This window comes from Fusarium poae, chromosome 3 (genome assembly GCF_019609905.1).
Source record: "Fusarium poae strain DAOMC 252244 chromosome 3, whole genome shotgun sequence".
Lineage (NCBI taxonomy): Eukaryota > Fungi > Ascomycota > Sordariomycetes > Hypocreales > Nectriaceae > Fusarium > Fusarium poae.
In genome coordinates this window covers 7107122-7133619 of record NC_058401.1, presented here as the reverse complement: position 1 = coordinate 7133619, position 26498 = coordinate 7107122, and the positions used below count along the sequence as shown (strand labels likewise).

The 26498-nt window shown below is 46.0% G+C and overlaps 10 protein-coding genes and 1 non-coding gene across 11 annotated transcripts; 6 read left to right on the top strand and 5 right to left on the bottom strand.

The window, feature by feature from the left end:
* Window positions 1–3638: 3638 nt before the first annotated feature.
* Window positions 3639–5282, bottom strand: FPOAC1_009791 (uncharacterized protein; the record flags this gene model as incomplete). Its single annotated transcript, XM_044854211.1, has 2 exons — window positions 3639–4982; window positions 5031–5282. 2 exons carry the CDS (start codon window positions 5280–5282, stop codon window positions 3639–3641), a joined length of 1596 nt encoding a protein of 531 aa, XP_044706881.1.
* A 385-nt stretch (window positions 5283–5667) lies between these two features.
* On the top strand, window positions 5668–7844 carry FPOAC1_009790 (uncharacterized protein; the record flags this gene model as incomplete). Its single annotated transcript, XM_044854210.1, has 2 exons — window positions 5668–6587; window positions 6650–7844. The coding sequence occupies 2 exons, from the start codon at window positions 5668–5670 to the stop codon at window positions 7842–7844; spliced, it is 2115 nt and encodes a 704-aa protein (XP_044706880.1).
* Window positions 7845–9206: 1362 nt separating this feature from the next.
* FPOAC1_009789 (uncharacterized protein) lies at window positions 9207–10032 on the top strand (the record flags this gene model as incomplete). The annotated part of the gene is made up of 5 exons (XM_044854209.1): window positions 9207–9277; window positions 9336–9489; window positions 9540–9650; window positions 9699–9893; window positions 9949–10032. 5 exons carry the CDS (start codon window positions 9207–9209, stop codon window positions 10030–10032), a joined length of 615 nt encoding a protein of 204 aa, XP_044706879.1.
* A 384-nt stretch (window positions 10033–10416) lies between these two features.
* FPOAC1_009788 (uncharacterized protein) lies at window positions 10417–10824 on the bottom strand (the record flags this gene model as incomplete). Its single annotated transcript, XM_044854208.1, has 1 exon — window positions 10417–10824. One exon carries the CDS (start codon window positions 10822–10824, stop codon window positions 10417–10419), a length of 408 nt encoding a protein of 135 aa, XP_044706878.1.
* A 1619-nt stretch (window positions 10825–12443) lies between these two features.
* FPOAC1_009787 (uncharacterized protein) lies at window positions 12444–13085 on the bottom strand (the record flags this gene model as incomplete). Its single annotated transcript, XM_044854207.1, has 4 exons — window positions 12444–12621; window positions 12691–12797; window positions 12854–12926; window positions 13066–13085. The coding sequence occupies 4 exons, from the start codon at window positions 13083–13085 to the stop codon at window positions 12444–12446; spliced, it is 378 nt and encodes a 125-aa protein (XP_044706877.1).
* Window positions 13086–14497: 1412 nt separating this feature from the next.
* On the top strand, window positions 14498–15384 carry FPOAC1_009786 (uncharacterized protein; the record flags this gene model as incomplete). The annotated part of the gene is made up of 3 exons (XM_044854206.1): window positions 14498–14614; window positions 14674–14690; window positions 14748–15384. The coding sequence occupies 3 exons, from the start codon at window positions 14498–14500 to the stop codon at window positions 15382–15384; spliced, it is 771 nt and encodes a 256-aa protein (XP_044706876.1).
* A 631-nt stretch (window positions 15385–16015) lies between these two features.
* Window positions 16016–17818, bottom strand: FPOAC1_009785 (uncharacterized protein; the record flags this gene model as incomplete). Its single annotated transcript, XM_044854205.1, has 1 exon — window positions 16016–17818. The coding sequence occupies one exon, from the start codon at window positions 17816–17818 to the stop codon at window positions 16016–16018; it is 1803 nt and encodes a 600-aa protein (XP_044706875.1).
* A 901-nt stretch (window positions 17819–18719) lies between these two features.
* Window positions 18720–20651, top strand: FPOAC1_009784 (uncharacterized protein; the record flags this gene model as incomplete). The annotated part of the gene is made up of 4 exons (XM_044854204.1): window positions 18720–18875; window positions 18924–19256; window positions 19304–20066; window positions 20569–20651. The coding sequence occupies 4 exons, from the start codon at window positions 18720–18722 to the stop codon at window positions 20649–20651; spliced, it is 1335 nt and encodes a 444-aa protein (XP_044706874.1).
* A 1514-nt stretch (window positions 20652–22165) lies between these two features.
* Window positions 22166–23869, top strand: FPOAC1_009783 (uncharacterized protein; the record flags this gene model as incomplete). The annotated part of the gene is made up of 1 exon (XM_044854203.1): window positions 22166–23869. The coding sequence occupies one exon, from the start codon at window positions 22166–22168 to the stop codon at window positions 23867–23869; it is 1704 nt and encodes a 567-aa protein (XP_044706873.1).
* A 256-nt stretch (window positions 23870–24125) lies between these two features.
* Window positions 24126–24216, bottom strand: FPOAC1_009782. The gene has a single exon. It is a non-coding gene; the product is annotated as a tRNA-Pro (tRNA).
* Window positions 24217–25006: 790 nt separating this feature from the next.
* On the top strand, window positions 25007–26492 carry FPOAC1_009781 (uncharacterized protein; the record flags this gene model as incomplete). The annotated part of the gene is made up of 4 exons (XM_044854202.1): window positions 25007–25300; window positions 25364–25759; window positions 25830–26197; window positions 26261–26492. The coding sequence occupies 4 exons, from the start codon at window positions 25007–25009 to the stop codon at window positions 26490–26492; spliced, it is 1290 nt and encodes a 429-aa protein (XP_044706872.1).
* Window positions 26493–26498: the final 6 nt, after the last annotated feature.

Here is a 26498-nt window from a genome sequence, read left to right as displayed (position 1 = left end):
AATCGGCTCAGATAGTCCTAGAATCGGTCTTGTCGCGCTTTTTACGGCGCATTTTTAGCGCGTGTTACTGGCGGATGTCAATCGACAAACGCGCATGAGAATTAAATGCCTTCAAATCACCACGCCAAATATCTTGAACCAGCACTTTATACAAGGGATGAATATCATTATTTTTGCAGCCCCATAATCTTGTTAAGACAAGAACATAGTTTTCTGTATCCAAGTGAACACGCATCCCAGTAGCGGCTCTGTCCACAGGCTTTGATCACTGGGATCTAGCTAAAACTTTTTTTTCACTTATTTTCCAAATCATGGCTAATGGCGATGGATGACTGTAGCGTTCAGCTCTTAAATAACTCGAAGATAATGAAGTTAGTGATTCATACAATTCTCCTGGGCGTTGATTCGGGAGGTAATGATCGTTACCCGTACCTCATTGATGTCGATATTGGGAAATTCCTGGCCTTCCAGCCAAGATTGCAAACCACTGGCAAGTTAAGTCGCCGCGACCAGATTGAAAGAGTCGTCGCAGATGTTGAGAACATGATGTTTCGAAAGTAGAACAAGGGTAAAAACATTCGTTTCGACGACCCAGGTCGTAGTTAGTGGTGCCGAAATCGCCTAAATTGCCAAGCACTTATGCGATGAAGATCTTGATAGTTTCATAAGGCTCGTGACAATCGGAAATTGGATTAATAAAACTCGGAAAGCCGGAAACAAGCCAGATGATGGCATGAGAGGTTGAAGTCGCCAACCAGATTATCAAGCAGAAAAGAAATAGTGGATACGTAGTTATCCCATTCCGTGGCGCCCAAGCATAGATCGCATTATATCCAATGTTACAACCGGCGTCGGCTCATCAAAAGCTTGGTTATAACACTACAGTAGCTTGAGTAAGGATAAGCAATAATACGAAAGCTCAAATAATGTGAGTCTGAAAGCCAGAAAGAAAGGTGATTGTGGAAGAGTTGTATATATTATCGTTGGGAAAGGATGCTATTGCCTGAACTTTTGCAAAAACTGAAGTCCTAAGGAGGCGCTAATTATCTAATTGATAGAAATTCGCTTTAATTCAAATACCATCTCAGGATATCCGTAGTAGTGCTAAAATTATTTGGCGATATTATAATCCAGGGACATGCCGTCTCTTTCTCCTCGTCAAGTGTGATTCCATGACTGACCCGCCCCTATGGTTCCATGAGCAGATGACCGTATGGCTCAAGACATTTGTGAACCCGACACTAATGAATATTTATCATAGTGGCAGAAACGCTTCTTGTCCGATCGACAATAGAGAATTTATAATGTGAGGTAGAAGATGTAAGTGCTTGACTTGTGCAACATCTTGTCAGTATGTAGCATGTCAATGGAAAGAGGTTACACTTACGAACAGCTTAGCAGTCGTACCAGCACACATCAGTGGGGCTGTTGGCTACAGTACAGCCTCCGTTGGGACAACCCTGACTGCACAGACGAGGCGGGTTGTAAAGACACCTGTTGGCTTCTACTGCTTGGAAGCCAGCAGCGAGCAGAACGAAAAGAGTAGTAAGCTGGAACTGCATTGTCGGTGAAGTGCAAGTCTGTATATGATAAAGAGCTCAGATTACAAGTTGTCAGTAATGAGGAAGGTATAGACATGACCTGCAACAGGCAATGTCTTTTATATATAAAAATTCAGTATGCAGGAACGCAATGTCATGTTTCATGTCACATTGGCGAGGATAGAAGTAAAAACCTTAAACTGCGAGATTAGATGTTGATTTATGGAAAATTATCGATCATAGAGAATGGTCTTTCATTAAAGTTTTTTATTCCCAGATCCAGTAGAGTTTGACATAGCAGGTCGAAACCTTAAATCCATTACACCGCTTTACAGCCAGTAGACTTACATGACATCAGCTTCTAGATAAAGGCGATAAACCATCAGCAATAACACCACTGTAGTGAAGGTAGACGTGGTATGTTGGTAGTCTCACAGCAAAATGCAAGTAGGATAGCCTGAAGTAATTCTTGATCGAGAATTATCCCAAATTTGGGCATAATATAGGAGACAACGCATAGGCCCCAGCAGTCCAGCACTAAATTAGATATCTTATGAGCCTCCACTTTAAACGTCAAACATTTCCCAATTCATTCCCATTCATAATTACTTCTCTACCTTTATATCAAACGTCATCCGTTTATTCCGCTTCACATCGACTCATGACCATCAACTGTTGACGTTGACCGCAACTTCTGGTAGAGATGTTGCCCTGGCCATCTTTAGCTGGATCACCGCCAGCTATCAATAACAAAGTAAGAGTAGATCACCCTAGCCAGAGATATTGACCCCTCCTGCCTTTATCTTTATGTGTATTATGAAGGATAGTAATGCATATCTAAATTGAGAAGATAGGTTTGAGGCTGGGGATTTATCACCTTAAGATACTTGAAGCATCATCGAGTCGTGACGTTGAAAAGATCCTTCAGAGTATTCGCTTACACAACCCTTGCGTTTACTCTCGGCTTAGCATTCGGTTGCTAAGCCTCATCATCGACGGGTTCCGTCCCCCATAACCTCCGCCATCCATGTCCATATGACTTGCCTTTCCTCGCAGTCCAATGGTTATTTGCGACCTCTATGACCTTTTTTCCATGGGAGCCTAACATTGTGATCAATATCGATAGCCAAAGAGATGTCGTGGCCAACTTACATTCTCCTTTGTTGTTCCTTTTCCGGAAAGTAAATTTTCTACACCAAGCGCAATACTTTCTACTCCCCATCCAATCGAGTAGCCGTATATAAAGAGGGCAAGAAATACATGCACAATGTGTCTTGCACCTTTCGATTTGACAAACAGGGTGGTCGGGGGGATAGGTCCTGCACGGGTCGCACACAAATGCAGATGCATTGTAGCTGTGCCGCTTGCAGAGATGAAGCTCAGGAAAATAGTTCACCATCTTTCCTTTGAAGCCTTCGCAACGTAATAGCCGGTTGGGATAGGCGTCATTCGAACAGATATCCCAAAACGTGGTAGTGTATGGTATAGATCCAAGCTGATCGACTTTGGAGAGCTTAGGTTTGTTGGGGAGGAGAGGTTTTGCGAGATAATACATATTGCGACATGTCAATGAAAAGCAGACAATATCGTTCTCGAAACACTGTTTCAATATTTCAAGTTTGATCTCTGGGGGGAATTTGTGAAAGAAGGGAAAGGGCTTTTGTGTCATTGGAGTTGACATGATGAGATCGGGACTGGGCAACGAGCTTGTTAGGTATAACCAGGGATGGAATGGAGATAACTCACTGTCATCAGTAGCAGTGGTTGTGGCGTACAAAAACCTGTGTAATCGACCGACAGCTTGGTGTTTGGTAGCAGTCGTTTTGGTTGTGCTAAAAGGAGAAGAGATTGGCTGTTCAGTAGTGTTTTTATATTTTGCGAGAATAAGGTTGCTCATAAGCCCTACTTGTTGTGATAAGCTGAAGGTAAAAAGCCATGATAAGACTTTTATTATGTATCCCACGTCCTTGTAAGGCAGGGTAGTCACGTGTGTGTTTGCAGAGTTTACAATACAAATCCTAACATCACTTATCGATACCCTCATGGTGTATAAAGCAGGAAATTAGATGCAATATATTGTCCTATGCTGGACTACTTCTACAAGTTATTCAGATCTTCCTCTAACAAAGCCACAATACCTGAATAGAAGTTGTGCTGGAAATCTTCATTCTGCACATCACAGGCCTGGGCTTTGAACCCAACATCTAGACATCGTCGTATTGCACTTCCGTAGGTAGAACTAGCCTGACATATTTCGTCGACAAGGCGTCGTGCAGTCATGAAGTCCGATAGGGCACTGGACTCACTGCCGAGTTCTTCTTTCGCTGATCGAAGTGACTCAATCCTTTGACCCTTGATTAGCTCAACAAGCAAAACCCCAATAGGTAATAATTTGGGTGTTTGAACCATCGAGTTTCGGCTCCGATCATCTTGGCTTGTCTGTTCAGCCTTGAGAAAGGCCTTGCTGTAGTCGACGACGTCTCGCGTTTTGACAAAGACAATGCTTTTGCTTCGAGGCAACTCCGACATCCATGGGGTTCTGTATAAATGCAACACGCTTGTTGCGACAAACACTGCGAGCTGTAACCTTTGTCTGTATGTAAAAAGATGGTATTTGTCCTCGCTATGGAGTACATCGTAGAGTGAGACCGTCAAGCACTGGGCTTCTGATGAAAGTATAGCAGAGCTGTAAACGTTGTATGTTCGTGTTTGTCCTGCAAACCTGTCCGTGATAGCTCCCAGGCATATATGACCGATGCTTGGTGTCGCTCCACTGCATATATCAAGACATGGCTGAGTATGTGGTGTAACGGCCGTTACTGTTCCCATTGATAAAGATGCAATTCCGCTGCTGATCGAGGATGTAGTTGTTTCGGTTATGGTAGTTGACGATGCAAATCTGGACATAGAGAACCGTACAGATCTTCCACTCTTTCTCGGTTTTTGTCTGAGTGAGCTCGGTATAGCTGGCTTAGCAGATATTTGAGCTGTACTTTGCAAGTTTGGAACAACTCTCAATAATCGTCCCTCCCATTCATGACTGCCAATCTTGAGCAACTGAGATTTGTCATCTTTCGATTGATGATGGGCGAGTAATAGATCAGTTTGGTGATCTTCCATGAATGCATCCTCCTTGCTATAACTAGGCCTGTCAATGCCTCCTGATAGCTCCATCAATACGTGGTGCTCACGGCCACATTTGAGATTTGACTCCACCGCTCGGTATATGCTGGAAATAACACTGCGTAAGACATTGAGGGGCTTGACACGAGATCTCATTCGTCTCGTGGGTTCCAGATCGACGCTCATTGTTGCTAGCGATTCCAAATTCGTTATACCGTCTCGAATAGTGCTCAGCTGCTCAGAATAGGCTGCCCGGTTTAGGGCAAATGCTACACGCTTGAGCTCCTTGGCTGCGAGAGTCATGTCTGACCACGGTGTCTAAGAGAGTCGTCAGATTCGCAATAGTACCACGACAAAGTCACTCACCTGGTTCGCGTTTCCAAGTTTGTCATACATTCCTTCGGTGGCTGCCTGTATGTCTCTCAAGTTCCCTTCAAAAACATCCCACGACTTCCAAAGCCTGGTCCGGATGGCTTTCTGAGTTTCTTTTTTCGCCCACAAATCACCCCCTGGATATTCTACCATTGCGTCGATGAGCGAAGGTGGAACTATTCCGTCAAGTAGCTTCTCGCAGATATTTTGTAGCTTGACTTGTTCAGTTTGGAGATTTCTTATCATTTTTTGCAATTCTCTCTCGTATCTTCTGTATCTCTGCATCAATGAAACACCATTTTTATAATGCTCCAAAGCTGAGATCACCAGAGGAATACTTGCCAAAACTAAACCTGCTATTTCGAATCCAGACATCGCTCGATTTGCAAGTTTGGGTATGAGAATATGAGAAGGATGTCAATGAGGCTAGAAGATGAGAGCGGGGTATAACCCATGGAATTGTCAGCAAGCGTCAGCTGAATGGAATATTGAAATGGCGTAGGAAATGCAGCCAATAGATTCATGACAGCATACGTGGAATCTGGGAGTCGACTGGGTAAATCAGGCTCCGTCGTATCCCCTCATCAAGTAAATTGCTGACTTCCACGGTTGTATTCTTCAAGGTAACAAAATGGTAGAAGAGAACATCGCAGACTCCGTTCGAAAGTGCCTTGATAAGTTCTATGTTGTACGAAAGGCTGTGTCCTCGGAAGCTGCTGCTTTTGACCAGAAAGCCGCGTTCGGGGTTGAGGAGGATGAAGCTCGTTTCAAAATATGGACAGGGAACATCGGAGCGCACAGTACGAGACGGCGATCGCTACAATACCGACTCAGAGATGCGTCTCATTTGCAGAAGCAAATAAAGTCTCTTCTCAACGAGTTATCGGAGCTCTTGGAAGACGCGTTTCTCATTATATCAGGCGCAAAAGTTCCTTGGGATCGTGCCGAAGATGATATGACCAGCCCACTGGAGGATGATTATGATGCCGACTCTGAATGTGATGAGATACCAACAACCGAGATGGCACAAATTGCGCAAAATGTTTCGGACGTCATCAACTGTCTCTTGCGACTTAGCGTCGCCATCAGAAACCCAGCTCCCCACGATCGCTTCACAACATTTCTTTCAATCGATGCCTCACATTACGAACCGTTTGACATTCAGCATGTTAAAACTAAGTTTGACAGGATTGAACCATTCCTGGCTGATAGGCTGGGTCAAGCAACATCGCGCAGGAGACAATACTTCAAGTACCGCGAAAACCACCACTTGAAGCTTAAACAAGGCCTTGATCCAGCGGAACAGAATGATTTGGAGAGTACCATTGCGAGCTCCCTGCCTCGACACGCAAAGGCCGCTGGTTTTAGCCTTGGAGCGATGGACGAAGATGAAGCCTCCGATTCCGGCCTCACACAAACCTCACTCGCATCGTCCAAGGAGGGGAGTGAGAAGCTTCGTATTCCTCCACTGCCAAAGGAAGCGGAGGATGGACCGTTCGAGTGTCCATTCTGCTATATGATGATAATAGCTACCAGCACGGCCTCTTGGAAGTTAGTGACCTTGTCAATGCATGTCCAACAAAGTGAAGTAGTAGCTAACTCCGCATCAACAGGCGACACGTACTTGCCGACCTTCGGCCCTACGTCTGTCTTTGGGAAGACTGCACAGCTCCCGAGATGGAGTTCATGCGAAGACACGACTGGATGTTGCACGAGATACAGAATCATAGGAAGACATACAATTGCCCATGCTCATGTGGAAAAGTCTTCCGAACGAAGTCACAGTGCCGAGACCATGTTACCCGAGAGCATCCCAAAGCCTTCCACAAAAACCAACTTGACACGATGATAGATCTGGGCACCAAGGTAATGGAGGACGGCGAGGAAATCTGTTGTCCGTTGTGCAAAGAAGGTCTTCAATCTATGAAGGAGTATCAAAGCCATGTTGGCAGACATCAAGAGCAGCTCGCACTCTTCGCCCTCCCATCACGATCAACAGGTAACGATGCACAGGTGGAGAGTAATGACTCGGGAACGCAAAGCATTGCTTCATTCAAAGATCTGATCTCTATTCCTGGAGACACAAGACAGGCAAACCAAGTACATGGCAGCCCAACAGTCGAGGTCCAAGCAAGCGACAGCGCTGTGGACGAACACAATGAAACAGAACATGCTCGCCTCAATTCTTTCTTCGTTGAAGAGGGTACTGCACCTCATGCAAAAGATGAGAAGTTGGAGCAAGCACATCCACTTAAGAGTATCTTGAAACAGCACAGGGCCGACTTCTCAGAAGTTCCAAACCCCAATCGCAAAAACGTTGCATCTAATAAAGATGACGAGAAAACCAAGGGAATACCTCTAGTATCGAAATGGACTAAAATAAGCCGTCACGTTGTCAGCCCTGAAGCTTTAATTAATGGCAGGGAAAGATTTAAGATCAAACACGACTTGATAATCGTGCTGCGAGAACTTACCAAGGAGGAAGTTCAAGCATATATTTTAGCAACAGCAGTTTTGAAGGATAGGGCAAATGCAGGAACCAGCAAAACCGACAGTAGTCCTGCTTATGATCCTACTGAGACTGGCGGCGGAGGCAAGGCCGAACCTTTGTTCCCATATACACTCAACGAGCATTCGAGGACTTTCGGGGAAGAGATCAGAAAGGTCAAGGCATCGGGACATGATAGCGATGGGTATGAGAGTACAGATGAAAGTACGGGGGAGCTTTCCGATACTGAGAAGAGAAGTCGCATGGGAAACTTTTGGCTTGGGACTGAGGATGAAATTCCGGGTGATCTTTATGGATGACACGAGGGACGAATTGAAGGCTTATGAGATATATTCGTACTAAAGTCAAATCAAGTCATAATTTCCTGGGAAATCAGAAAACTGGCCAAGAATAATATTGATCAAGATAGAACCGATGCGGATAGGGCAGCCTGGGGTGAAACAGTGCTTAAGAGGAGGAAGGACCCAAGGGACAGATTGCAGAAGTCCACCCGAGCTATGGCACGAAAAGGACTCTAGGACTGGCGTCGCACCAATGACTTCGATATCATATCTAATAATGAGACTATTACTGCAAGTGGGTGAGCCGCTAGCTTAGGTAGACTAGTATGTTTATCACCTAAATGATTCTGATCGCCCAAAGGGGCTCATTCTGCCTATTCGTATCATCTGTCAAGACATGGCTATTGTTTGGAGATTTCCGAGGCGTAAGTCCCGAAGTATACATAAAAAATCAACTCAATGTCTGTCAAGACATGTCCCAGTAATTTGGAGATCTCTAGCCAGCCGTTGCCCGAAGTAGTCTCATAAGGTTTTTCTTTAGCCTTACTCAATGCCAGGAAGTCACTGTGAACATCAGCGCAACTACTAAGTTGAGGGCACAGGAAGAAGGGGAGCGCCTATTATTTGAAGATGTCCGAGGCGTAAGTCCCGAAGTATACATAAAAAAGGGGAGCGCCTTGGCACCGAAAACCACAAGATGGAGCAGACATCGTGTTTGTTCTTAGAAACACACAAGACTAGCGACGAGACTAGTGACGAGGAACCAGTCAGCCGGCCACTATATTCATGCCATCGCACCGATGAGTAGCGATGCTGAGTTATAGGATAATGCTCATGCTATAGACGAGGCTCGACTGTATTTGAAAATGGAATAAACCTCTTCGAGGATGAGGTGAGTTAGTATTGTTATAAGAAAGATGGTAGATGAAGAATGCAATGTTCCAAGACATTTGGAGAGTGGAAAAGTAGCAAATTTACAAGACACCGGCAGCGACTTGGCCCTGGTTAACATTTGTATAGGAAACAATCATCTATAGACCAGCCACAAAAATCGATATCGATCGCTTCCCAAGTGCCTCAGGAGAGAACATACATAACTGGATAGTTAGCTACGATCCCGCATGCAGAAAGAGAATGCGTATAACTCAGACGATACCAGTTGTTGTGCTCAAGAGAAAGTGGACCCTGACGATCTCTCTACTCCAGCCGGCATCTTAGCCGACGTTTAGTGATTCCGCGGAACTTGGAACTACCGTGGAGACGGAGCTTGAACAGACCGACTCATGCCATGAATAACCCCGCAGTATATTAACTTCAACAACATCTTCTAGAACAAACCGCCCTCTTTCTGCAAGACAGCTCCACGATACAGACAAAACCATGTCCAGCAAAGACTCCGTCGTATATCACTACCTTGCCATTGGCAAGCTTGGCCGCGGTGAACCCATCAAGTAAGTAAACCTCTTATCAACGACAAGACAGCTCAATGACTCATTATTGATTCTATAGACTGTTTATGAAGGATGCGGGTATCGACTACGAGGAGCGCCTCTACGCAAGAGACAACACTTGGCCTGAGACCAAGGAGAAGTTGATCAAGCAAGGTCTGACTAGAAACGGTCAAGTTCCTTCTCTTGAGTACAAGGGCCATGTTATGACTGGTGTAAGTATTTTCACCAATTCTCTGCTTGCTGTGCTGACTTCTGATCGCAGCATGTCCCCATTCTGCGCTACCTATGCCGTGATCTTGGCCGATATGAAGGTCAGAGTAACGAGGACAAGTACTCGACGGACTTGGTATCAGACATCTACGTCGATTGGAGGGTATGTTGATTGTCTATGCCTGGAAAACAATACTGACCCGATCTCCAGGCCCAATGGGTCCGTAACCTCAAGGAGGGCCCTCGAGAAGAGTACAAGGAGACCAACGCTCCTCAGTACTATGATCTCATTGGAAAGTACTACGCCGACCACGAGGGACCTTATCTCTTGGGTGATGAGATCAGCTACACCGACTTCCTTGTCTATGTCTCTATTGATAACGATGCTCGAACAAAGACACTCCCAGTAAGTAAACATTCTTTGATAAGTTTAGGGTCAAGGCTAATAGTACTCGGTATAGGAGAGCTTGCCAGAGTCTCTTGTCAAGTTCAAGGCTGCCTTTGAGGCCCGACCCAAACTTGTTGAATACATCAAGCAGGGATAAGTTCTTCACGTATATGAACATGCTACTCGAAGATGAATAGAACTAGATAGATCATGCGTGACTCATAGCTCACCGAACCTAGATTCCTCGGTGTTTAATGCTCAAACTACAGCTCAATTAGAGAGTCTTGAACCTGACTCATGTTTACTGTGTGGGTTCCTCACCGCCTAGCTTAAGTATCAGTGTTTCTAGGAATTTCCATTTGTTTTGCCTCTAACAAGTCACGAATAAATAAAAAGGTGACGTGTTCAAAGAATATGGTAGTACAAGCTTAGTTTCAGCCAATTTAGAGTATGTAACACCGAGACCACTGCTGTACTTCTTACAAGATCCTATGAAAGTAGTCCATCACGAATGCCAACCTCCTCAACATAATAACTCGCCTCAGTTGTTCAATGGAAAGTTCCGCAATGTAGCGTTAACAAGGTCCTGAGGTCCTCGACAAAAGATAAGCTTAGGTTCCTTCATGGCAACATTGCCCTGCCTCTTCAGTGCAATGTAATCCACACAAACAGCTACGGTAGATTCGAATAGCTCCGTAAACTCGATATTGCCCCGCGCACACCAACCAATAATGATGCCGCTCCATTCACTCTCCTCCAGTTTCGTCTTGAGGCCTCCGAGGTTTGACCCATCTGCGTTGAGGTTGAACCCGATATTGGTGAATCGTGAAGATATCTCAGTGGCAACTTTGGCTTCGGACCACTGTTCTTTCAGTCCTTCGTTTATATCGCGGCCGTAAAGGTGGCGGGAAAGTGAAATGGTGAGAAGTGGGATGGTGGTTTGGTCCATGCTGGAAATGGAAACGTGGATGCGACTTGGTCGTTGATAGTAGATAGAAGATCCTAGTTGGGAGGGGTCTGTAGTTATGAATGGGTCGTGTGGTGAGAGGTAAATGGTTTTCGCTGTTTCTCGAATATATATAAGTCATGTGTAAGATGCCGAGGTCTTTTGATAACGGCGACTTGACAGATCACATACATTCAAGACACCGAAGATGACAAATTATACAACTGGCCATCACCATCAACACGATTACGTGAAGCTCGAGTAAAACAAAACTCTTGGTATGTTAATGCTTTGGGTCCGACCTCTTCATCAGAGTCGTTGACTCCATCACGATCGGGCTATCAACCTCAGTAATCCTTCCAATAAACTAGGATTGCATATTCTCTTTGGGATCCTGACAAGGCAATGTCGAGACGATTGTCGGTATGTAGAAATGGTACATCTCGTATTCCTGAATACATGTGTTCATAAGTTCCAGAGAAATAAAACAAGTGGTGATGTAGAGGCAGCTGCAACATGACCAATCGTTGTCACCGAATGCATGTATGCGCAACAATCTTGATTGCGCATGCGGAAGAGGAAGACCCTGGAAACATATGTAAAGTTCCACATCTAACGACAGAGTTTTCCCCGTACCTATACAAACGTGAGGCATCCCAAACTCAATCGGAACAGTCTGCTGGTTTAAAGCTCTTGATGTTATTCTTAGGGTCCTTTGGCGCAATACACAGTTGGGTGGAAACTTTGCTTCAATGTTAAATCTCTGTCGAATACAAAAAAAATCGTGTGGTCATTTGGAGATGAGTCAAGGTCCAAGGATCGGGTTTGCCGTATGTCTCACAGCTGTCAGTTAGCTTGTCGGCTGTTTTCGGTTCAGCCACAAGCAGATCCTCCCTTGGGTCGTTGCCATAATACGATGGGAGGCATGGCGATGATACATGGAGGTTTCAGAATGGCGCGGTGAAGCTGCGCACAAAGAGTCTAAACTTGGTCGTAAACACCAGTGCGATGAAAGGTGCAAGAGAAACATCATAGCTATTCCAGGCCAACAGGCATCCGGGTGGAGAAGGAAGATTGCGATAGTGGAAGCAAAAGGTGGACAAACGGCGATTGCTTGCCGTCGGGAAGTCTAGGAAAGCTAAGTTGGGTGAGTGTTGGTCGATGTTGGTGAAGCAAATCGGTCAAGAGTCAATTGAGCGCAAGTGTAAAGCATCGTCGAGATGTGGTGTGTTGCGTCGCAGGCGTGACAAGCATCGAGGTTGATGGGGAAATTGGTGGCGCAGAGCAGAAAGGAGAACAGAAGAGCAGAGCATCAGCTCAGGTATGACAGCGACACGAGAATAAATCGCCCATCCTTTGCGCATCCGGCTGCTTGTATAGCAAAAACAAAAAAGCAGCATAGCCATCACCAGCGATCAGTGATGAGAAAAAAAGAAGAGCGTTTCACTGTCCTATGGTATCTTTGAATAGTCCCTTTCCATGTCAATCTCGAGGGACCGTGTTTTCAGCGGCCACACCCATCATCCGTTCATTATTTTCTTCGTTGAGGGGCGACGATAGAAGTCAGCCCACCTCTGGTGATGCGGAAGTCCAAGTCAAGAAGTCAAGCCAAGTCAAGTCTCTTAGTAGCCACCTCGGTCACCGCCGTAGCCGCGGTCACCACCGTAGCTGCGGTCACCGCCGCCGTAACCACCACGGCCACCACCGTAGCCGCCGCCTCGACCACCACCGAAACCGCCGCCGTTACCGCCGGCAGGGCGGGCGTTGGCGACGTTGACTCGGATGCGACGACCGTCAAGCCTGCAGTGAAAAGATGGTTAGCTATTGCTTGGAAGGAATTGAGGAGGAAGAGGTAGAAAAAGAACATACTCCTGCTCGTTGAGGCCGTTGACAGCAGCGGTAGCCTGCTCCTCGCTGGCAAAGGTAACGAAACCGAAGCCACGGGCACGGCCGGTCTCACGGTCCTTCATGATGATCTGTTGGGTCGCTATCAGCACTTGACCATTTGGAAATGGGTTGGGGACGGTCGTACAGAGTCGGTGACCTCACCGAACTCGCCGAAGGTCGAACGGAGAGTCTCATCCGTGGTGTTCCAGGACAGGTTTCTGCAGAGAATTCAGGTCAGCATGATTACCCCTCATTTTTGCGACAGGGAGGGAGCGACGAGAGAGAAGTCAAGGGGGAGAGATAGAGATAGTGGCACCTCAAATCATCAAGGGAAAGGGAATGAAAGAATAGACGTACCCAACGTAAAGCTTAGACATGATTGCGCGTGTTGTTGTAAATGTTCGAGAGAAAGATCGAAGCGGAGTGAATCTTCGTAGAAAATTCATGGAGGGGAAGGGGAGGGGTTTTGTAGATGTAAGAAACAAGAAATGCTTTGGTAAACGTGGTCTCGAGTTAAATACCAACAGGGCAGGTGCAGGAAGATTAACCAAACAGGTGTGGAAGGAAAAATGGAAAGAGAAAGAGAGGGAGGGAGGAGGGAGAGAGGAACAGGTGATTCACTGGTTGGCGGGCGATGGCAGGTACTGATACCATTGTCTGCACTAAAAAGTTTACCCCTCTTCTTCGCATGGATGAAAAAATCAAAATCAGCGAGCAGCAGCAGCACTTTCCAATTTTGCATTCCCCGCTCTCTCAATACTGACTGACCGCGTCATCCAATGCGAATTGAAATCTGATTTTTCTCTACCTCTTTCTCTGCTGCATCTGCTCCCTTAACGTAGCACTCGATGCGGTTTCCGGATTAGCGGTGGCGGATGATGAGATGCACTTCTAACCCCCTTGCGTTAGGCAACCCCAGTAAACAGTTTCTTACAGGTCCCCTTTGCCGCTTGAGCTGCAGTGTCTCGGTTTAGTGGATACCTTTCTCACCTGCGGATCGCCTAAATCGCCCACAGATTTTAAGATTGGTTTTTGCTTAGCCTCCATGACTCCACTGTAAAGAAGGCCCTGATTTTTTCACTGCGATGCACTGCACTGCACTGCACTGCACTCCACTACTTGTTGATGGATCAACTCTTTTTGCGGCCCCGGATATTTGTTGAGATCTAGGTCATCATTGAGCCATCATTGGAGGGGCAACTATGGGCATCAATATCGCGATTAGTCACAATCATCAATAGACTTCCGCAGCGTCGCATCCTGACAAATTACTTGCATTTTTCGCATCGTCTGTGATAACAGCGTACTACGCTGCATCGTGGCATATCATGGCGACAGTGTAGCTGTGATTGGTTAGTGAAAAGGTTAAGGGTTCAGGGTAAGCCAACCGACAACTGGAGGCTTAGCATTTCCAAAATCAACGTCCATAGTTGGTTGCAGAGTTGATGTATGCGAGGACGACAAATTGGAAGCTACCTGCTGAACAGATCATATGGGTCTTTGCAGGCGTGAGAAACTTTGCTGCAAACCATATAAACGACAGAGTTGAGTGATAAAGTTATTTTCAGGCCGTAGGGTATTTAAGTTGAAGCATAACCCTTCACTCTGATAACAACATTCAACTGGCTGGCATGTCTGTTTCCTTGAATAAAACTCATTGAAGCATAATGGTAAAGTTTCTAATTTACATAAATACAAATCAATCCCTTCCATCCTCATAGTAACCTGCCATATCTATCACAGTCAAGACCAAAACCTAGAGACCGGAACCTCAGCTAGCGCAACAAACATGGACGAAGATTTTATAGGTATCCCGGATGGAGACTTCAACGATGGCTACTCTTGTCTTATGAAAGCCATCGAAGACATTCACAACAATCCCGAACTCCCACTGTCAGTGACCGATGTGAGTCACCCTGGAGAACACTACATTATTTCATGACACTAATACCTTCTGTTTCTCAGCACATGTATCTTCGAGCGTAAGTCATTAAGATAATAATGTGCAGCGAGGCTTGACTAACCCAGGTATACCACAGACTTGTATCAGGTTTGACGAACCGTCGAGACTACGCCCAATACGACACGTTGCATCACTTCCCTGGTGACAACCCCCTCCCTCATGCGAAAGATTGTCCTTACCGAATCATCTATGACAACTTGCACAATTACCTCGCCGATCATCTCGACAAAGTCGCCCAAAGGATAATGTCACGCGACACAGATACATGGCTTGACGTGTATCTTGATGAGTGGGATCTCTATAACAAGGCTGCTGCACGTATTGACCATGTACTTAACCAGGTCAACACTGCGTGGGTAGAAGACTACATCGTCGGAGGGATTCGAGAGCGTTTCCCCATCCACACTCTCCACTGTGTACAGTGGAAAAAACATGTGTGGAGCAGGGTCGACTATGAAATCGTAGACGGAGTTCAGAAGGCGATGCAGGACAACTGTGAGTATGCAAGCCATGTCCGTCGTTTCATGAACAAGTCTGCGTCACGAAGTGTTGGCCAGAAATGGAACGAAATGGATGAAACTTCCAAGATCTACGAATGCCTGGAGGCACCGTTCGATTCAATGATCAAGGCTCATGACCGAAGAGTCAACACTTTCATCAAGTACAGGAACATGTTGAGAATAGTCAATCGAGGGCGCCATAATAGACGCTAACCTTTTGTAATTAGAGAGCCATAGTATCGCTGGCATCAGAAATTGAATCGAAGAAGGGAAGAAGTTCAAGGTTATCCTAAGACAACCTCTACCTTGGAGGATCCAGCTAGTCTCTCCCAATCCTCCGCTAAAACAAATCCAACTCCTTTTCTGAAAGCGACTTGGCCCTCCCGCTCGATCCAGAGTACGTGATAACAATCCTGCTTCTTTTCTTGTTCCATAAGCCACTTATCCATCCACTTCATCTCTTTCCCTCCAAAAAAGTTCGATCCCTCACGCAACCTGTCCTCCTCCTCCTCTCTTGGAAGGATATCAGACACCGATGTTCTCCGCCAATTGTCATTCCACTTACTTTCCCCTACCTCACATGTTTTCAAAATACTCGTCCATCCCTTTACTACAGCAATCAGCTATATTTTTGTTTCTTCTTCGAGTACCCCACTGTCTTTATGGTAATGGGGTTCGAGTCCGCCAATAATGTTACCACTGGCATCTTTAACCAAGTGAAATGTATCCATATCATTAGTCATAGTTTCTGGGCTTCCGAATACATATGTATGACTTGTATGAAGCCAGAGATACTGGTATTCACGATACGGCTGATTCTCAGCGCCTGGTTCTGCAGCCTTATCTACCACGGGGACCGGGTACCAGTATAGCTGTGGTGGCTTGTCGCCCCCAAGACTTGTGTATAGAGATACTTTGGTAAGTATTTAGGCATAGACTGGGGGTTGACCTCTGGACCGTATTTAGTCGTGTAGAAGTCGGTATTCCAGTGGCTAGGCGGTTTATACTCAGTTCGCTTCCAGCCGATCGGCACATCGTCTGCAGCAGTTTTTCTCAACTGCGACCAGTTGCAATCAACCATGTTTCTTGTTTTATCATCTGGAGACCCAATGATGTAGAATTGTGTTATAGATTCAGTAAACCCGCGGTCGAAAGAAGCGACAGACTCGAATTCCGGATCAAATGGGAACATGGAGTCACCCTGCCATCCCATCCACGACCAGCTAGGCAATCGACGGCGTAGCAAGCTGATACTATTTTGACGTGCCGGTGTTCGCCTGCGGAAAGAAGAATACTGCGTGATGTACCAGCAAAGAGAGATATCAAAGTAAAGCTCAGGATGGCCGAAAACTAGTCCTGATGGATAGAGGCCATTCAGGTGGGTATGAAAACCAGAGAATGCATCGAAAACATCTTCATCGAAATTCAAGTTGCGTTTATTGAAATGCTGAATGAGATTTGTAAGTTTATTCAGCGCCGGCACCTGTGGTTTCATCAACTCTCTGAACTGGTGTAGTTGCCCGTACCGAAATTGATCCGCTTCGGGATGGTATATCTGATGTTCGGTCCAATTTGCGCAGTTACATTGCCATGTCACATACCCGGATTCGAAAGTCAGACATCGCTTGGAGAAGACTTGCTCCTGGCACGTCCACATTCTATTCCCATAACCAGATATGTTGTGACTTGGCGTCGGGAGATCAGTGTCCATGAATGATAGTCTCTCATTTCGGGCTAGAGGCACGGTCGACTGTTCGGTTGATCTCGCTTCAGATATCCCATATAGACCTCTAAGTCCGTAGTCTGCATCATTGCCGTCCTTTGCGATAATGGTGAGGAATGAGCTGGCATATATTCGGTGCATTTGCTTCAACTCGTGGCTCAGGGCAACCTCGTCATCCTGGACGACGCATAAGCTGTCAACCCACAGCCATTTTTCACCCAAGGCTTGAGTAAGTTCAACAGCATGTTTGATAGTTTTCGGGATCTGTGAGGCGATATGAGGAAGCTTCAGCGACCCTGGAGCTTTTAGCTGCTCGATGGTTGACCTGGTCGTCCGAAAGCTTTTAGTCTGTCCCCAGGTATATGACAAAGCCAGATACCTAGGAAAGTCCTCAGTGCATGATACAATGCAGTATCTCGCCACATCTATTAAAAGTTGTGGTTTGAAGAGTGTCAGGCTTCCAATCGTCTTGTCGCATTTATCCGAATGGGTCTCTATGCAGCGTGTTCGCCACTCCTTCACAAGATCCATGTTGATCCAATTGCTGTCCAATATCCTGGATGTACCTGGGTGATTTGATATTTCAGGTCGAAATACCAGTTCAAAAGGTCGAGTCGTACTCCAGGTATGGCTGGTTTTGGTAAGGTAGGTTACCCCAAACGACGCAGCCCTGTAATTCTGCTCCCTATCCAACCGCAGCTGTCGGGTCTTGTAATGGGGCACGATACCATACATGTATTTCAAATCTCTGAGCCACTTGACGTGGGGGCAGTCACTCTGGAGTAAATCCCCAACTTTTCCCAATGTGACCTGATGAGACAGGCTCAAGGGATGTTCAAAAAACTCCATGATCTTAGAACACATATCGCATTTGACATTGACGGCCTCATCCGGCTCAGATATTGGTTGGTAAATAGAATCCATATTAAAAACGATCGAAAAACACGGGTTAGTATTTATGACTGAAGAACTTGCAGCTAAACGACAGACCTTGGTTCATGAAAGGTATTATGTTCATGCTGACTACTAAGGTCAGCATTTGACATTGCCATGTTGGGCTATCAGGCGACATTTAACCGATGACAAAATGCCTTAACCAACTCTCTATTATCATAGCTTTATTAAAGTTAACATTTATTTAGACAAATTTCCATGAGTAACTAGTCACATATGTCAATTCGACATGATATCAAGAAGATCAGAAGTACTCTCTAGCTCCACGTAGAATAGTTTGTTGGTGCTATTTGCTACACAATCTTTAGAGGTATAATTATACTTGGCATTTATATGTCTATGGTTTATTTTTTTATTTCTACAGACAGAGAGCGAACATGTATAGAAACAATTAAAGTCATGACTGTTGCTAATATAGTGTGGTTGCATCATAATATAAGTGGTGGAACTTAACGGCACAATTTTATACATCAATTATATCGCCCCCACCACCTATATTGTCTGAAAGAAGGAATTGAATGTATGAGCTGCCTTATATGGGCACACACAATTCTATCGTCTAATGCAAGTATTTCGTCAATTCGCAAGACTACTCTCAATTAATCAACAAAGTCAAGCTCCGCCTCGTTGCGAATTCCAGTGGTGAAGACTTGTTAATTGGGGTATTAATCCTAATTTGGACATGACGGGATGTTGACCTCCGACATGCTTAATTCATGTCACTATAGCGGGCGAGCATGGGCGGATGAGGAGATACAAGGTTAGCCAAGAATATACACGAGAATCTCATTACTATAAAGATGCATCAATTCCACTTCCTCAATAAACTCAGCTGCGATCTCTCAGCTCTCGTCAATCCTTGTGTCTGATCATGAAGTTCTCCTCCATCATCGCAGCAGCCTTTGCTGGCTCACCAGCACTTGCAGTCCCAGCTGGTTTTGTCACCACCGACGGCACGAAGTTCTCTCTTGACGGAAAGGAATTCTTCTTTGCTGGAAGCAATGCCTACTACCTCCCCTTTAACATTGTGCGTCCAACCCAAAGCAACGTTGGAAACATGAACTGACTTTAGCAGTGGGGAACGGACCATTACAAGGATGTCAAGCTCGGTTTGGAAGCTGCCAAGGATGCTGGTCTGAAAGTCATTCGTACCTGGGCTTTCCATGACAACAACAGAACTTATTCATCGGGCGGCTTGCCTCAGTACAACACTGGTGCCGAGGACACTGTCATGCAGTGGTTTGAGGCTGATGGAAGTGTCAAGATTGATCTGAGCAAACTTGACGTTGTCATTGAAGCTGCTGAAGCCACCAACATGAAGCTGATTCTGGCGCTTACCAACAATTGGGCTGACTACGGTGGTATGGATGTGTACACTGTCAACCTTGGTGGTCGTTACCACGATGATGTGAGCCCCAAAGTCTCATGGATGTTCTGGATACTAACTGAGTATAGTTCTACCGTCTACCTGCCATCAAAACAGCTTTCAAGAACTACATCAAAGCTGTCGTCAACCGGTACAAAGACTCTCCCGCAGTCATGGCCTGGGAAATCGCCAACGAGCCCCGCTGCGGCGCTGACGGTACTCGCAACCTCCCTCGTGGACCTGACTGCACTCCCAAGACAATCACCTCCTGGGTCGACGAGATGAGTACATACATCAAGTCCCTCGACAAAGACCATCTCGTTACCACCGGAAGCGAAGGCGGCTTCAACCGCAAGTCGGACGACTGGACTTACAACGGAGCCGATGGAACCGATTTCGACGCTGAGCTCAAGTTGCCCAACATTGACTTCAACACCTTCCACTCATACCCTCAGTACTGGAGTAAGACAGTTGACTGGGTTGTCCAGTGGATCAAGGACCACGCTGCCTCTGGTGAAGCTGTCGGAAAGCCGGTTCTTCACGAGGAATACGGCTGGACTGACAAGTCAACCCGAGTAGCCACTCTCAGCAAGTGGCAGAAAGCCTCCCTGGACCTGAAAATGAGTGACCTATACTGGCAATTCGGATTTTCGGGTTACTCCTACGGAAAGAACCACGATGACGGAAACACGATTTATCTCGAAGATGACGAGGCCCAGCCTTTGGTGTACGAGCATGCCGCAAAGGTCAACGGTGGAGGTACAGCACCAAATCCAACAACTACTGGATCGACTCCCCCCAAGCCTACAGTTACTGACGGTCCCAAGGTCGGTAGATATGGTCAATGTGGAGGTGCGTCTTGGACTGGAGCCACGGTTTGTGAGGCTCCTTATACTTGCAAAGCACAGAACCAGTGGTATTCTCAGTGTTTGTAGGTATTGTTGTCTAGTAGTCAAAATACAGGGATACTCGGGCATAATAGACCAAAATAGTAGGTCAGTCTATGACATTCTGATTACACGACGTTTAGTTGACGTCTTTTCGTACCTTGAGTATAGAGGCCAATTTCTGTTTCCCACTTGCCAACACACAAGCGCCGTGCCTGTATCTATACCATGTAGAGAGAACATTGAGCCAACATGGTATGCATATAAAGCTGTCGCGACCCTGGTAGGTCAGTGCCAAGCTACCAAATCTTGTCTGAAAACTGCGACAAATGTTCTTCGTGGTTTGAGCTGGTCTTTGGTTCAAACACGACCATGCTTGGTATCTTAAGTCCGGCAAGAGTACGACAGAGAAGGGAACGGCGTTTTTGACGACAGAAACACTCGGCAGAAGCTGACTGGAATTTTAGGTCCTATTATTGAAGACAAAGAATCTCGAGATCTCGTCTTTGTCGTCGATGCCCTCTATGAGTGTGCGACAGACGGAGACTAACTCGTTATAAGATCTCATAACGTATTGAACCCTGGTGGTAAAGCAAGGATCTATGAGGCTCCTCATACGTGAATATAAGCAGCCTCAAAGTAAATAGCAGATAGAAAGCTTCTGCCAGCACCAGTATTCTCAGAAATCACTTGAAAATTAGATAAGGTACAAGAACAGTGATGTAAGTCCATATATGACTTCCAAGCTTGTATCTGTGAACAGCCCCACTTGAAGATGTTGTTGACGTGGTTGAAGATGGACCGAAATCCAAAGAAGAAGCAGAGCCTACGTCCACTTGCGTGCTTTCTTCCATCGTTGTCATTGGATCTGTACGCTTCTATATCACTGTTAATAAAGACATCATACGGTAGACATAAACTCACGTCTGTAGCATGCGTAAAAGTATTAGCTGCTGAGCATTCTCGAAATTCCCAGATATCAGATGTGGTAACATTTTCTCCCGCACATGATACGACTCCATCAACTAGGCAAACAGAGGCCAGAGAAATCACGGAGCTCTCACAACGACAGCTGGTAAAGTCTGCCGGAACAGTATGAGATGATGAGCAGGCATCTGTTGCTTGACTTAGTTGAAAACAGCTTTCAGCGATTGTTTGACATGTATCTTGATCCAGCGTCCTCGTTGGATCGGCAATGGTGGGAGTGGTGATATCTTTTGGCAGATACGGATCGCAGGCATCATGCCAATTGTCAATTTCTGTCTGAATAGTACCATCGAAGGAATTAGACAAGGAACACTGTCTCAATTCACCTTTGCACCTTTTCAATTGGTCAACGCTAGTTCACATCTTCGAAGGAAAAAGATAAAGTCCATTCTTACCCAACATAGGCGTTAAGGAGTTCTTGTGTGCAGAAGCAATCTATCGATTCCTGTTTCCCTGTAACAGAACTACACTTTTGCGTGATGCGATCTGCGTTGTTGCAGTTTGTAAACTTGGTTATTTTCCCGACACAGTCGTTTGGGTTGAAAGAAACTGCCAAAACCCCACTGATTGTGATCATGAGGGACGCGACCTGGAAGATTGGATAAATGTGTGAAAGCATTTTCAATGTTCTTCTGAGAATGACAATACTAGTTTTGGAGGCCATCTTCTAAACTACCTTATATGTGGATTGTGGCTGGAATTCAAGAGGTCTACGGTTCCGTTCGGAGGCGGAGGCTACGGAGGATGAAAGTCGTGGCTTGACGAAATGACACCACTATGACCGGGCGACAGCACAAATGTAAGATCAAGACAATATTGTGGCTTAAAGAACATAAGAGTAGGACTAAAAAAATGATCCAGGACTGTTGAAGGTTGAGGCTGTTCGTTAGATCTGAACAGCCGCAGAGCAAAGGCAAGTTCCGTTCGATATCACAGCTCGTTATATTCTGCCTAACCGATGTGTTAACAATATTTAAACACCACGAGTTCAAACTAATATTGCACTTGATCAAAGAACGACTTCATAATAGTGGTTAACAATCCCATATACCATACCTTCACTTCACACTCTCAACTATGGCTGAAAAGTCCTTTGGGTGGCTCTCTGAAGCGGTGAAATGGCCCTCTCTCCTATTGTTTGCCGTCTTCGATGTTGCTCTCTTCGTCGCAATTATTATTCTCACTGTAAAATCATCCAATGAGCAGGGTTTCGTTACAATCCCATCACCTAAAGTCACGGCCACCAGGTCACAGCCTCTGCCTTGGAGAGACCCTGTCCACTTCAATGTCTCTTTTGATATTGGAATTCTTTGGACGACACTACCTAATCTTGTTTTTGCCCTCTTCGCTGCTCATTGGGCCTGGATAGCGTGTGCTATAGCAGAACGCCAACCGTACGTTGAATTACGCGCAAGAGGAGGCGCCGAAGCAAGCAAGTCGATTTTGCTAGATTACCGCGTCACTCCAGTGGTTTTGCGCTGGCGAACAGCTTTTCGGAAATCTCACAACGCAATTGGAGCAATGACACTGCTATCTGTCATGTTAACATACATCACCGCACCCTTCGCTGCTCGTCTATTCACAACCCAAGTCGTTTTCGTACCAAAGGCAATACCGATCATATACGACACCGAGTTTAAGGACAGCAAGTTGAACGCGAATATTGACTGGAGGCCGGTTTTGAATGTTGTTGCTGCTACTCTACTATACCAAGGAAAAAACATTGCTTGGACGAACGACCAATACGCGTTTCGGCCATTTTCCAACAAGTCAATCATACCAGCATCAGCAGACGTTGAAGCAAAATCTACTGGGTTTGCTTCATATGTCAATTGCGAATTAATAGAGAACTACAACATCTCATTGAATAAGATATCCAACTCAGAAGCGGGCAATGTTGTGGTATTCGGAGATGACAGAGGTTGCAGTTTTACGCAGAAGTTCCCAGTCAGTAGTACACAGAAAACATATCTGAAGAGCACCTCAGTCATTGACTGTTCTGCCCAAGCGTACTACAGCCGCATGGTATTCACAGCTGGAATATACTCTGCGTCGTCCTCAAATCTGCTCGATGATATCAGTGTTATATCTTGTGCAACCGGATATCGACAAGTCGACGGTGATCTGAAGGTTTCGTCACTCAACATATCTCCAAGCGTCCACTCATTTGCCGAAACAGGCCAGCCAGATATTAGTCGACCATATTACTGGAGGACCTTCGAGCAAGGAATCGTTGGGCCAGTCACCTTCAATCCTCAAGCCTCATCGTCCACGTCAGACATGGCTAGCTTAATCTTGTCTTATGCCCAGAAACTACAGCCTTCGAAACCACTGAGTGCAGAGGCATTGATGCAATCAGTATCAACTGTCTACAGTGCCACCTACATCAATGGCGTCGGATTTCATGGCTTCAGTCCAGTTTCGAAGCCTCAAATAACTACTGGTTCAGCTTTTATCCCCACAACGCGTCTGTTTGTCGTTCAATGGGTGGCATATGTCGTTTTAATATTTCTCCTCGTTGCATTCGTTTTTGCAGTTTGGGCATCCATTTACGTTTACAAACGACCCAGTATACTGACTGAAGAACCGCAAGGTCTTTTATCGGAGGCTGCGATTCTACACAAGAGTGACATTCTTCGTGTTGTTTCAAGCATACGTAGTGAGCCAGGTTTCAATGGCGAGGTTCGTCAAACAGGGAAGAATTACGCTGAGGTAAAGAATAAGAAGTGGATGGCTACAAAGGACGATAAATCCAACCAGTGGGTTATATCGTCGTTTTAACATTGTTGTAGAAAAAGCAAGTAAGAACAGTTAATAAACTGCAATGAAATCCCATGAGCTACATAGTGAAGGGACTTGCTTACAATATTGTTAATTCAATGGATAGCTATATGCAAGTCTTGATCACTAGACTACCTAAGCTTTTATTCAGTACTTCTTTGTCGCCAGTGTCTTCATAGCCGTTGTTTTCATGCAGCTGGGTAGAATATAAAAAAAGGAGAATATCTCCTCTAGTCGTTTCGAAAGGCAAAAGGAAGGGTCTGGCCGGGGATTGAACCCGGGACCTCTCGCAAGCAATGCTATAGGGTTTTCCCTAAGCGAGAATCATACCACTAGACCACCAGACCGTCGCTTTATCACGTGATAAGCTCAGTTGACGAGAGGGATTCCAAAAGATCCTATGTCCTGACCAAGCTGCTATTCACACGGAGATTCTTTCTGGTTCAGCCATTGTCTCCTTTCAAATCTTTTAGTTACACTGATATGCCCGTGCTGACTTGATCAGAGGATAATAAAATGAAATGACGTTAATAAAGTATTTTCAGACTGGGCCTCACATCGAGGAATGTGACTGAGGCGACAAGATAGCCGAAAGCGTATCGGATCCTCAATTGACACCTGCCTGATTGGGTCATCGGAGTAACGGCCGATACCTACCTGATTAAGCAAGTGATCGGGAAGTTGAACAAGCTAGCCAAGGTAAGGAACAGAGGGGCTTCCGGGGCAATGGCTGGATAAAGATGAAGAATGCTATGACGGTAGCGCTGGGTCAGGGGTATTGGAGTCGCTACCAGCTGAACCATTAGTAGTAAAGCTTATTGCACTTGACATATAGCATGATCAAGGGAAGGATCAGGAAAGGAGGGAAATGATTGGGTTGAGCTGGGCAATAGCTGAACGATGTCACGTCTTGCAAGGATACGATATTGAATAGAGTCTTGGACTGAGTAGGGATTCTTTTATCTCCTGTTCCTTGGACTTGGTAGCCCAGATGCGGATGACAAGGGAAGCGAACACTAAAGGTGACATTTGAGGCAGTGATTGACCTTCTCTGGCACACATATATACTCGCTAGTCGCCCATCTTTGACACGATATCACATACCTTTTGTCATAGCTCATCTTCAGAAGAAGCAAAATGCCACGCCTAGCACAGGTACTCCTCGCCGCTGGAGCAGCTCTTATTGGCTTCACCTCTGCACAATGCAACCTCACTCCCAAGTTCAACATCTCTACCAGTGATGGCGTGGAGTTCAAACTCCTTCGCACCGGTCTGCAGCGACCTCGACACCTTGTTGTCGACACCGAGGGTAACCTTTTGATCGCCGAGGCTAGCAACAAGGGTGTGAGGAGGATCGTTCTCGATGATGGCAAAGACCTCGATGTCTGCATTGACTCTGACAAAGCTTTGATTACTGAAACGAGTATAAATGTACGATTTCTCAATCCTCTGTACAGCATTCAGCAAGCTAATGCCAAGTCTCCGCGTATATAGCTGAACCATGGCATTGCTCTCACTGCTGATGGTAAAACCATTCTTGTTTCTAGTCCTAGCGAGGTATACGCCTATGACTACGATGCCTCCGATGGCAGCGTTGGCTCTCGCCGAACTGTTATCACGGGTATGGATGGATCTGCAACTCACTCCACCCGCACCCTGACAATCCCACTTGCTGGTAATCCCAACATGCTACTCGTAGCTGGCGGATCCGATGGTAATTTGGACTCCGAGACTGTGAACAAAGATGTTGTTCGGAGCCAGGTCAGAGTATTTAAGATTGATGAAATGTTGGCGGCGGGTGCACCTCTAGAGTATGGCGAGGCATCGCTACTTGGATGGGGTCTTCGTAACAGTGTTGGCTGGGCAGAGGATCCTGCTACAGGACATATCGTAAGTAAAGCCTTTATTTCCCAGCCAAGGCCTTGACCTGGTAAACTTGTGTAACTGACCTGGCGTGTAGTGGTCTGTTGAGAACTCAGTCGACAATCTTTACCGTGGTGATGTCGATATCCACAACACTAATCCAGGCGAGGAACTCAACTTCCATGGCTCTCCCGATGACACCTCCAGCGCCCAGTACGGTGCCAACTACGGATATCCTGGATGCTTCTCTATCTACGACACCTCCGTCGTCAAAGAATACCCAGGCGGAGCAAAGGTTGGCAAGCAGATGGCCGCTACGCCGCAGGGAGAGACGGATTTGGGATTCACAGATGAGGAATGCCAAGAGAAGACAGCGCCTAGGATTACGTTTGGTTCACACCTTGCGCCATTGGATATCAAGTTTTTAGATGGTAGCGCGGCATATATTGCGTTCCATGGAAGCTGGTAAGTATCCAAAGTGTGGTTTCTCGTATCGCACGAGTGTGGTTTGACTGACTATGGACTTAGGAACCGCAACCCTGGTGATGGCTACCGTGTCAGCAAGGTGGATTTTTCCAACGGTCAGCCAGTCTCAGCATCTGATGACGCCAAGGCTGAAGTGCCATTAATGTGGAACAATGACAACACCAAGTGCCCTTCGGGCTGTTTTAGGCCGGCGGGCCTGGCGTTTGACAAGGCGGGAAGACTGTTTATGACGAGTGATTCGACGGGAGAGCTATATGTTTTGACCGGTGTTTGAAGACTT